This window comes from Schistocerca serialis, chromosome 7, assembly GCF_023864345.2.
Source record: "Schistocerca serialis cubense isolate TAMUIC-IGC-003099 chromosome 7, iqSchSeri2.2, whole genome shotgun sequence".
Taxonomy (NCBI): domain Eukaryota; kingdom Metazoa; phylum Arthropoda; class Insecta; order Orthoptera; family Acrididae; genus Schistocerca; species Schistocerca serialis.
In genome coordinates, this window is record NC_064644.1 from 479662136 (window position 1) to 479675512 (window position 13377).

A 13377-nucleotide genomic window follows, 5' to 3' on the forward strand; every position below is an offset into this window, starting at 1 on the left:
ATGGTTTCATTTAGCTTTTACATTTTTTGTTGGTATTCCGTACCTTTCCCTAATCTTAAGTGTTTCTGCTTGCTCAAGTTTCTGTAACACTTAGTCCTCCCTTTCTAAACTATGTACTCTCCCTTTGTGTATACTTCATTTCTGTATCACTTCTTGATCATATCTAGATGTCCTCTTATCATTATTTTATTGTTTCACACAAATTTATTAAAATTATCCCCCCTTCCCCCATTTTCAAATGATAGTTTAGTCCTTTGATGATAAGAAAAATTTCATCTATTCTGAAACAACTCACATCAAATATTTTTTCATGGAAGATCATCCCAATACATTTGCATAACACGTGTATTACTTTTGAAAAATCAAAACATACATTACAAGGAACCAAGGGAAACATGCATCTATTAATCTCAGGCACTAAGAAATTTTGTGATACAGATTTCTACTATCACGTCAAATAAGTTTTTGCAATAAGAACCATCATGAAATTTCAGAACTAAACAACTTGTTATAGAGGAATTAAGTTTAGTAGCTTTCATGATGCTTTAGCTTGCTAATGTACCCCATCATTATTTCAGTCAGTTAATAAACATATCCACATCCATGCACCACCTTAACTGATAGAACACAAAAGTTTAATTCTCACTTCCACTGAATTATAGAAATACAATTTTGTGGATAAAATGAAAATTCAGTGTTCTATTACAGTCTTTAGTCAAATATGTAGTTCTTATGGTCCACATGTTCCCTTGTGCAAGGAAAAAAGCTACACCAACTTCAATTATAAAGAGCTTTAATGTTTTTATGTATGATATAGCCTACTTATTGTTAACATATTCATTATAAATGAAAATATAAGCATTATAACTCTGTAATTTGTTTGATGTTAACATATAAATATTGTAAGAGTTTAATTATGTCTAACGTAATAAACTGTTATATACTCTTATCATACTTAATTTCTCATATTTGGTTGCAGTTCCAAATGCTACTGTTATGAACAACTTCATTTGCCATCAATAACTAAGTCAGAATTAGCACACTGAAGCCTTATTTAATTTAACATTTTCGACACTGCAATGTCAACTTACTTTACTGATATATTATTTCAACTGCAGTAGCTTGCTTGCAAATTAATTTGCTTTGCCTATGCTGAATTTATGCTGTGAAGATATGTATCAAGACAATTCTTTGTATAAGCAATGAGAAATAAAATGCAATATTAATACGCCGAGTTTCATTAACCATTACCTTTCCCACACTGTTTAACAGCGTCGCAGTCGAGTTCTGTGAGCAGTGCACCGAGTGTTGGACGACGACAGGAAGACACCTCTAGATCTGTCTTTGGGCGTCAGGGTTCCACACAGAATGGTGAGGATACTGAAGACACAATGAAAAACTTGAGGAAAACATTTGCAGGAATATTTGGTGACATGTAGACATAGCTTCTATAATTTATGTAGAATAGAGAATGGATGTGCAGTTGCAAGGTTGCTAATGACATGAAATGAAAAGTATGGTTTGGTGGCAGTATTACAAATAAATTTATGTAATGTTCTCATTTTGACATTTTGGTTGAATTGATTATGATCCAATAACATTGTTTTCCATGAGTATAGTGACAATGAAATTTCACAATACATGAGAAAAATGGTATTTATTTGAATTCATTACTGAAATTATTTATGATTTGATTAATCTCTGCACATACTAAGAGGTGTACTCAGCAACTTGTATGATTTTTTTATGCATTAAATATGATGTTTATGATTTTTTTGTACGAAATATGATGTTTGTCTAGAAGGATAAATAATTTCAGATTATACTGAAATAATTTTAGAGTGCTCCTAGTAACTCCATTTGACCAACCCAAGAGAGTGGGTGCAGTACCACTAACAGAAAAAATACCAGTTCAAGATCTAACACAAATTTACTGAAGTCAGCATGTCTCTCCTTTTTCCTATTTTTTTCCTATTTGGAATCTACTTATAGTCAGCCTATACATAGTCAGAAAAACCATACATTTATTACCAATGTGTTTGCACAGTGATGTGAACAAGCACAGCTAGTAATCGTTGTTCAAAGACTTGCTGGCTTATGCCACCTGCTCACAGTTGTTAAATGCATATTAAATTTCATTCAATGAGTCATCGAATACAAGAACATTTTATAATAGTTTTACAGAATAATTCATGTTGAAAATTTTTTAAAAAGTCTAAATAATGTGTTGTTTTAAAAAATGAAGAAAGTTGTACAACTTTTGAAATGCCCTAATGGTAGCTACACTAATTTGTAAAAAAGCTTAAATACATAAATATTTTAACAGATATGTTGGCTTAGTTATGAAGGTATTCATTTAAAGATAATTTATTTTGAAATATGGCATCGTTTTAGGTACTATGTTCTTCTCAAGTAGGTAGAGTATGCTCCTAGTTAATCTTTTGATACTGATAGGAGATCGTTGATGAACAATATCTTTTATTATTTTTAAGAAGACATTTGCTGTGTGAAGTAGTGCAGAAATGACTAGTGTATCTGTTCAGTAGGCAGTTGCAATAAGTAGAAATGTGTCAAGGTTATAAATAATTGCCATGAGTGTACTTGTGTTGTTGTGCAAACCATGTTGTGATAAATGATAATATTATAATAGTTAGTATAGTGATCAAATGGATATGTGGTGTGTGATTCACAAAAATATTGGTTTGGGTGAATTGTTATTTTTATCGTTGTACTGTTAAAATTCCAAATATGTGTAAGTGTACTTATAATGCATCTATTTTGTTGCATATGATGTTACAATGGATGAAATGTGTTTCATTATTGCATGGGTGTTTCTGTAAACATTGATACTGTTATAAAAAAACTTGAAATGTAGTTAGAAAGCAAGATTATAGCAATACATATACTACATGTTATAAATGCACATGCTGAAAATACTGTGTGTATATAATGCTTTACAATTTGTGGATTAAACCAGGTGTTCTCAGAAAGGTTAGTGCCCACTACTTCTTTTGAGCTCTAGAATACAATGTAGTAAATTTTCATCAGATTCCTGTTGAACACAATGGAAATATTGTTAACATGTAAAATTACTGTAAACAATTATACAGGAACACAATAACCATACTACAGTGTTCAGTTAATATCACTTTAATACAATTATCCAAAAGATTTTCAGTGAAATAACAATAACAATCTGCCTTACATTTAATCATTAATATATCATAATAAACAAAAATAAAAATTTATCGAATAAATGAGTAAGTAAAGTATTTGCTAATGGTTTTTAAAAATAATGCAGATGCAGCTGTGTATCATAATTCTTTGGATTTGCGAACATTGTGTAGCATAAATGGCTTTGTTAAAAATGAAAATAGGTTTCTATTAAATACTAATAAGCATACTGAAGACATTGTTGTACGGTGAAATAATGAAGGTACATTGTACAGTGGATTTACGTCGTTATATTATTATTTGTAGTGAGTCATAATTAAGGCTTAAAAATCACAATTCCTAATATATGGGTTCATGCTGTCTTATTTTAATACAAACAGCAACAGGGATTTTGTTTGTATCTAGCTGTTGTTTTTAAATATGTTAGAAAAAACATTTAATTTTTTGTTGAATCAAGCTGGACCTAATACTTAAAATATAGTATTGGGTAATTTTAAATATATTGTGTAAATAACACTGAAAGACTCAAAGTTCTGAGACATATAACTGAAAGTTTGTTTAATGGATTTGTTGTTGTTCTCATATTATATACAGTTTATTTATTACATACTGAATTAAAATTGTACTACTTTGAATTTTAGAGAGAAATGAGATACTATGTAATTTCACTTTTAATTACTATTTTCTGAAACTTATAAAAAAATCTATCACATTTATGATTTCCCTCAAATACCTATTTATTGTCAGTTACACATGTTCATAAAATTTGTTTATTTTGAACTCATCAGGTGACACATATAAATGGTCCAGTATTTAATCACTACACGTATTTGTTTTCCTTACAAAAAAGATGTCTTATAGCTCCTGAGTATAAAAATTTAAGCATGAATTCTGCCATTCATCTCAATGTAACAAATATAAGAATTAACTCTGTGTGCAATAAAAATCTGTTAATACTTCACAAAATTGGTAATAAACTTGACTGTGTTTACAATATTCTCTGGACTTCAGTTCTTAAAAACATGATATCTTTCAGGAGGCATCTAATGAACATTACAGATCATTATTCTCACCATGCTTTTCAAACAATTCTCATTACACATGAGATACCATAATATTGCCTTCTGTGTCTTTCTGTTCAGTTAACAGTATGAAAAAGACCTATGATGCAAACTAGTATGGATAGACTGTACAGTCACTCCACACATTGCTTTCTCCATTGAATGAACTCTGCCACACTAACCTATTCATCCTAAATTACCTTATTTGGTTGTTATCTACTGTACATTGTGTGAGGAGTAATGTAAGTAGATAAATGCTTTGTGTTTATTCCACAGAGGAGATAACATGGTTAGAAATAGGTATACTTTAGTGCTCCTGAATACATACAAAATGTAGACTCCAGGTATCAAAAGAACAGTGTGACACTGTAATGCTGCAATTTCCATGCAAACACAGTTCGATATATTTGCCTACAACTACTTAGTGAGCTGTCCATAACTGGTAGCTCATTTGGGACATGGGAATTTTGAATCAGAATGACACACAATTATAGCAAATGAATAGTATATATCTAAGTTAAGATTTTCATTTCATCTGGAAATGACCACTTGAAGTATAAAAGAGTGAAGGACCAGCACTTCAAACTCAATGAGGTGAAATGTGTGTGGTGTTAAAGTGAATAACCCCAACATTTTTTTAAAATCTACAGAGAAATGAAAGCCATCTTACATAACATGGAAAGATCATGGAAAGTTTGAAGAAATCCAGCATATTGTAAGTAAATAATTATTTTAACAACAGTAACAATCCAAAGACATTCTGATGAAAATTAGTTCCCATATATTGTAAGTAAATGATTATTATAACTACAGTAACAATCCAAAGACATTCTGATGAAAATTAGTTCCCATAGTCAGCATTTGACACAACTGTAAGAGAACGAAAATTGAGAACTTAATATGAAATGTTTTTTTAGGTTAATGTGTAATGAGAAATGTGTTTTACTTTGGGTTTGATACATTTCTTTATGTGGAGTCTTGGGACTTAGATATCAGAATATTAAGAAGCAAAACGATATGGAACCAAGTAAACGTATTAACTTTCAAAAGATTATATTATCTTGGCTATTATCTGCTGAACATTCAGCATGGATAAGAGTTAAGTCAGAACTTACACTCAGATCTTCACCTGTTATTGACAATGTTCTTGCAATTTAATATAAAAAATCATAGATGAAATATACACACTGTATGGATCAACTTTGCATGGCTGAAGATTTACATTTTGGGTGTTACATCTTACAGATGATGACCCTGAGGGAGGCAGCAAGTGTGTGTCATACAAATGTATGAGGGAGAGGCAGCAGGTGCACAGGATAGAAATGCAATTCATCAGCACCAATTAGTTTGTGCAGCACACAATGACTGTCATGACTGGATTGAGAGAGTCTTACAAAACAGAACATTGGGAGACTATGGGAAAGAGGGTGTGGGTGCAGAATGGGTGAAGACAGCATCCTGAGGCAGGCTGGAAGTGGGTGAGGGGCAGGGAGTTAACAACAACTGAGGCCAGGAGGATGTATTGAAAGGGTAACTCCTATCTATGCCATTCAGAAAAGCCAGTGCTGGGGCGAAGAATCCAGATGGCACAGGTTGTGAACCAGCCACTGAAATTGAGCACATTGTGCTCAGTATCGCATTCAACCACTGGGTGGTCAATTCTGCTCTTGGCCACAGTTTGGTAGCAGTCATTCCCACGTATAATCCTGTGTGGAAATTGCAGTAGAGTTGGAATATGACATGGTGTACGATGGACACCCATGGACAGAATATCTGCAATGATGATAATTCCCTTGTCCATTATGCTGAAGATCTCATTAAGACATAACAGAGTGGCACTATGTCCCAGACTTAGTTCACAGACAGATTTCCTGGATCATATCCTCCTCACACATCTGTAATCCTCCTTCCACCCCCAAAAACAAGTTGAAAAAGAGCATCCCCTCATGACCCGATACCATCCCAGACTGGACGAAATTAACCATACCCACTACAAAGGCTTCAGCTATCACCATGCCCGGAAATAGGAATATCATACCCACAATCCTTCCCACCTCACCTTTGGCATCCACCCAATCTGTGCAATATCCTGGTTCATCCCTATGGAATGCCCACTCCCAATCCCTTGCCATATGGGTCATGTCCCTGTGTGAGACCCAAGAGCAAGGCCTGTCTAATTCCTGTCACAGGCTTATCCTACCCCATGAGGGGACAGGGCCACCTGTGAAAGCACCTGTGTCATATACCAACTCTGCTGCAATTCCTGTGCAGCATTACATGTGGGCATGACCACCAACCAACTGTCCATCCAAATGGATACCTACCACCAAACTGTGGCCAAGAGGACAATTGCACACCCAGTGGCAGAGCACAATGCTGAGCACATGCTCAATTTCAATGGCAAATCCACAACCTGTGCCATCTGGATTCTTCCATGGAAGTTACCCTTATAACACATCCAGCATTCCTGTAATCCTCCTGGCCTCAGTCTCTGCCAATCTCCTGCAGACACTCACTTCTACCCTGTCCCAGGATCCTAACTTCTTCATCCTACATTCACACCCTTCCTCCGTTCTGTCACCCTCTCCTAGTCCACTCCTCATCATCATGTTCTGCATCAGCTCATCAATGACAGCATATCACATTCCAATCCTATGCACCTGCTGCCTTCCCTCCTTTCACACTCCTATCCTGTATACTGCCCCCCCCCCCCCCCCACCCCGCTTCCTCTCTCCACTTGCCCACTTCACTTGGCACAGCCCTTCACCCCGGTGAACTGTTACCTTTACGTCTTAATAATATACATTCTGCCAGAACTTCCAGTATCACAAAAATTCAGCACAGGCTGATCATTCAGTTTACTAGCTCATTACATTATTTTACATTAGACTCTTTCACTTCTAAAATAATACTAATACTTGACCACTGTAGATTAATTACTTTTATGGTTATTAAAATTCTATAACAAATAAACTTCTTCAGATACTCAAGCAACAATGCAAATTTACATTATAAAGCAGATTCATATAGATGGTTTATGTATCAGCCTGTAACAGCTAATAATGTTAACCTGTATTCTGTCAAAGAACCGTTAATGCAGTAATTCAAAGGACCATAATGACTAAGTTCAGTAGACTGAAATTTGTCTAAGCTAGAAACAGTACTTCAGTAGTATAATCCTCCAGGTTAATGTGTAAGAAGATAGTCTGAAACTACTTGCTTAAGTGAATAAAAATATAACACAATCAGATTTAGCTCTAGCAAGTAACACTTGGATGAATGAGCTTTCAATAGCCCCTGTTCTGCAAGCCATTTATGCTATCTGCATTGGCAGTTAAGTGGGTAGTAGCTATCAAATGGATGATGATAATGATGATCATCATTTGGAGTGTCAACAGCTAGTATGACAAAAACATTAGATATTCCTTTTCTTCCAGACAGGAACTAAGCCACAGAAACACATTGTGAACCACAGGAAACCAGTCTCCAACACAAGATGCACCAAAATGTTACACATTAGTCAAGAAAATGTGCTAACAATTGAAGTACTTGTCTTTAACACAACAGAAAGAACCAATGTAGATAAAAATGGGCTGAAACAATTTGTTGAGAAGTAATCTGGACTCAAGGATCTTAATTACTATACATAGACGTGTTGCCTACAGGAAAATTAAAGAGACCTTTGGAGAAAAGAGAACCACCTGTATGAGTATCAACAGCTCAGATGGAGAACCAGTTCTAAGCAAACAATTAGTAGCACAACTTGACTGCACGAAGGGATCGAATGGTAGGACTGTGTTCTGAGGCATCGAGGGATCACCAATTTAGTACTGGAGGTCAGCATGGAGGGTAAAAATCATAGAGGGAGACCAAGAGATGAATACACTTAGTAGATTCAGAAGGATGTAGGTTGCAGTAGTTACTTGGAGATGAAGAAGCTTGCGCAGGATAGAGTAGCATGGAGGGGTGCATCAAACCAGTCTCTGGACTGAAGACCACAACACAACACAGATGTGTTGCTTCCCCTGTACTTATTCAAGATTACTTTTCTTAAATTTATTTATTATTAGTGTTTTCCACTTTATAACCCACCTCCTCAAAGCAAAGGCAGATCCTAAGTTATGGAATATATAATATGAAACTCAGAACTTGGTAAGTTATTATTATATAGCAACTGCATCAAGTTTGCAACTAAATATAGAAGAAAGCTGAAATTGTTATGAAAAAAATATTATTATTTATACAAACATGGACAAAACACACACACACAATTGCATTGAATAATAATCTTATTTGAGTCCCTACCTGCTGCCTCGTATCTGCAGAAGTTTCAAAAGCTGTTGTAGATTTCATTGGATATACTGAGCGTACACATCTGTGAGATCATCATCACAAGCCACCATACGCTGAGGTGACAAAAGTCATAGGATATCTCCTAACATTGTGTTGGACCTTCTTTTAGCTGATGTAGTGCAGCAGCTCTACATGGCACAAACTCAACAAGTCAGTGTAAGTACCCTGCAGAAATACTGAGCCATCCTGCCTCTACAGACAGCCATCCATAACTGCTAGTGTTGTCAGCACAGGATTTTGTGCATTAACTGATCTTGACTATGTCCTATAAATGTTCGGTGGCATTCATGTTGAATGATCTGAATGGCCAAATCATTCATTCAAATTATCTAGAATTTTCTTCAAACCAATTGTGAACAATTGTGGGCTGCTGACACGGGTCAATGATGAGTTCTGTTGGACCACAGAACCCAGTCCATGCCATTTAAACACAGTCCACACCATTATGGAGCCACCAACAGCTTATACAGTGACTTGTTGACAGCTTGGGTCTATGGCTTCATGGGGTTTGCACCACACATGAACCCGATCATTAGCTCTTACCAAATGAAATCAGGACTTATTTGAGCAGGTCACTGTTTTCCAGTCATCTAGGGTCCAACCAATATGGTCACGAGCCCAGGAAAGGTGTTGAGGTGACGTCATGCTGTTAGCAAATGCCCTCGCGTCAGTTGTCTGCTGCCATAGCCCATTAATGTCAAATTTCACCACACTGTTCTAACAGATATGTTCATTGTATTTCCCACACTGGTTTCTACAGCTATTTCACACAGTGTTGCTTTCTGTTAGCACCAAAAACTCTACGAAAATGACGCTGCTATAGGTCGTTAAGTGAAGGCCACTGGCCACTGGCCACTGCATTGTTTGTGGTGAGAGGTAATGTCTGAAATTTGCTATTCTCAACACACTACTCACACTGTGTATCTCAGAATATTGAATTGCCTAAATATTTTGAAAATGAAGTGCCCCATGCATCTTGCTCTAATTACCACTCCACATTCAACATTCCAGTTGCGCAGCCACAATCAGTCGGAAACATGAATCACCTGAGTACAAATGACAGCTCCACCAATGCACTGCCCTTTTATACCTTGCATACATGACACTACCACCATCTGTATTTGTACATATCACTATCCCATGACTTTTGTCACCTCAGTGTAAGTTGTTGAAAGTACATGCAATGTCTATCATTACCGCAATCACGTATTTGTAAGGAGTGTTTATATTGATGTGCATTACTTGGTTAACAGTATCTCAATGAACTTGTCTTGTCTGAAGCCAGACAGACATGAGCTAAGGTTATAAAACTCTTTGCATACATGAAGAGAATCACAAACTGGAAATTATAATTCTTTAGTCAGTGTATTGACTAGAAAGACAGCTCTGTACATTTTATAATTAATTAGATATTTGTCTAAATTTTTTCAGTATATGCAGATCTGGTGAGCTTCCAAGCTTCACAACCCATCTTAGTGATGGTATCTCATTTAAGACTTCAGTTTGATATGCTATGATCTGTTGTGCTGGATATTGCAGCTATTATAAATGGATACCATCCTGATCAGTAACTTTCTTTTTATTACTAGGACTCTGCCACTGTGAGTACTATTTATTATGATGAATTTGCACAAATAACAAGTTCTGGGCTGTGAGGGGTCAGTTTGGAGATTACTGTGAGAAAGAGTTTGTGCAACAGACATTCCACCATTCTGGTGTCATTTTGCCATTATCCAGTCCTAGCATACATCAGACTGTGTTGGTCTTCAAGAGTTTGTGTGACAATCCCTTTGTTATTTTCAATTTAATGATTAAATATTACTCCCATTTATCCTATCCTGTATTGAATAACAGTATAGTTAGTTAGTTGGTTGCGTGTTCCGTTGATCAATCGCACAGTACGGTAGTCGTTATGATGTGGAACGTGTCAAGTGCACAAGAAATGCACATATGAAACAAAATTTTTTAATATATATTTGTAGTTATGTTGAAGACAAAACATAGACTGTAAAAATATTTTTTTGATCTAGTGCCATTAATTCAAATTAATAAAGCCTTTTGGCTATGCATGTTTCTCTCCTTAGGTTGCTTAGTTCTTGGGTCCATGTGATGATGTTGCTACTTTCATATATGATGGGCAGCACCCTCTGTTAGGTTTTTTGGGTTAAGTCAATGAGGAGAAATATTATACAGGTTTTGTGGGAAGTGTGGAATCTTCCACTATTTGCTTTAGCATTACCTAGCAAATATAATGTGCAATCATCCTCTCTGCCTGTTTCAATTTTCGACATGCATCAAAAGTTCTATATAGATATTATTATTATCACTTAAAATAAGGTCACTGCTCTTGAACCAGTTTCTGTCCTTCACTAACATCCTTATAAATATATTCATATTTCTACCTCCACCTACTTCATTGTGGAATGTTTACAGTTTATTTGGGATATATAAGTCTTGTTCTTCTATGACTTTGCCTCTGGCAACTATCCCACTGCAGTGGCACAGGACTTATCTTGCTGACCGATGTGTCCAAGGTAAATGTTCACCACTGTAGTCTGACTTTAACCAATTTGCACCTGACAGTTAAAGTCCAAAGTTGTGAAGTCTGCAGGGAGATTCCACAGTGCATCACTCTGTAGTGAAAGAAAATCACTTAAAAAAAGGGGTAATCCCAAATTCATGTATTGTATGAATCCCCACAGTGTCTCTAAACATGTCAAAAATCTGTTTATAATTTCAATTAGAGCCAAAGCTATTTTTATTTTATGTGAAGGGGATGAAATGTTCCCATTCATAAACAGTGTTCAGTCTGATCATGTCACATCTTGAAAACTATTGAACTCATGGTAAAACTTTTCTCATTGATTACCAAAATATCTTACTCAGCTATGAATCTGTCCAAATTACATACTGCATTGTATTTCCACATATAAGCTTCCAAAAATAGGGTTTTTATGTAATTTCATGAGTATTTAACTCATAACAGCATGAAGTGCTCTTATAAAGATAAAGTAAATCGTATGAAATAAGTGTGTGGTATCACTCTCAGAATTACCTCCAAGCACATCAAAAATCTTTTTGTGATTGTAATTAGGATTGGTGGTATATTGTTTATTAAAGTATGAGGAATTTGGTGGCCTGTAAAGTTTCCTTCTTACCACTGCATATCTCAAAAATTATTACCCTCACTGAAATAACATCTTAGTATGCACACAAAGTTAAATATATTTAAAATACAGTCTAACTTAACACAACAAAGTGATGTCAGCTGACTGAATAGTATTCCTTCACCTCACAAATGCAAGATTTAGTGGAAGTAAGAGGTTTCCTTTAAGCACACTATACACTAGTCAGACAGTGGGAAAACATAATCTAATTCAGAGTCAGAATCAATGGAACCACCAGTGTTGCTGCTGATTGTGACAGTTATAATCAAGTCTTTGATGCACTGATGTGATATACCGTCATTATTCCATGCTGCTTGTATCACTCATTTCAAATGTTTCGGTACTTTTTGCCAGTCTTTCAGTGTCCCTTTTTTAATGCCACATTGCAAAGGCATTCCACTTCAGTAAATGTAAATTTTTTATTCTCTGCATCAAAATGTTGTTTGAGCTGAGTTCAAATGAGTTCTGAAGCATTGAAATGGCAATAGTAGGGAGGTAATCAGAGCACTTTATGTCATTTTCTGCCATTTCACACACTAGATAAACAGTACACTTTGGCTTGTGTTGTCACACAAGTTCTAGTAATTCTGCCCTTTTAAAGTTAATGTCAACCAATGTCTTACTTTTCTAGGGCTGGCTAATAATGTCTTTTGCTTGTTGCCTTTGCTGACGCCTTATCTTGTAAAACTGGATTGTATGGAGCATTATCCAGAACAGTCAAAGTTTTTCATTAAGTTTTGACAGAGTCTTCAACTGATTTCACAAAAATACTGTAGTTCATCACTTCCTGGTAGTCAAAAGTCTTATTTGAACTGAATAACATCAAACAATTTGGAATGTAACCATTTGAAGTTCCAGTATGCACTGCAATTATTCTTTTCCTCTAACAACTGTGGCTGTCATACAACTGCTGATGATAACACCTGTCCACACTTTTTTTTAAGGTGGTACCTGAACTTACCCATGTTTCATCGAGCCTAACAACTTCACCAACATTTAACCGCACGAAGTCCCTCAGAAAACAGCAGCATCAGATTGTAATACTTTGGTGTTCCATTAATAACTTGTAGCTACAAATATGTTTCTAGTGGAATTCTAACTTTCTCACAACTCACACTGATGATGACATACTACCCTTAACACAGCTCCACTTTTACAAGATTAGCATGTATCTTTTTAAGTGTCTCAGACTCTCCATGCATATATTTCATCTTCCTGAAAAAAGTTGAGATTTGTGACCCTCCTCTTGAAGTGCCTCTTCTTCCCAGTAGTTGCCAATTTAGATGGCTTGCCTAATTCTTCATTTGTGAATTTCTCTTAGCCGATTCCTATTACTGATTACTCACTGATTCATTGAGCAGCTGCAGTTTGCTCCACCATTTTTCTCCAAAGGAACAAGATGTGCTTCTGCATCCTTCTCTGTCTTAAATATTCGCTCAAGGGACACATGAATTCACATGACTAACAGCATATAATCACCCCGTGTCCAACACTTTTTGAAAGTGTCCTAGGAGTATGCAGTCTCAGTGTGCCCCTCTTTTGATTACATTCATCACACATTGTAAGCCACATGAAGGTAAAAATTTCCCACATCTCTTACTATGAGTACTGGCTGGCACAGT

The 13377-nt window shown here is 35.7% G+C and overlaps 1 protein-coding gene across 1 annotated transcript in view; it reads left to right on the top strand.

The window, feature by feature from the left end:
• The window catches only part of LOC126412127 (synapsin), an 861195-nt gene extending 857085 nt beyond the window's left edge, over positions 1 to 4110 (top strand). The window contains exon 9 of the mRNA XM_050081568.1: positions 1273 to 4110. Within this exon, the coding sequence (XP_049937525.1) occupies positions 1273 to 1439 (167 nt within the window). The 3' untranslated portion in view covers positions 1440 to 4110. The remainder of the gene's footprint in view (positions 1 to 1272) is intronic.
• Positions 4111 to 13377: the final 9267 nt, after the last annotated feature.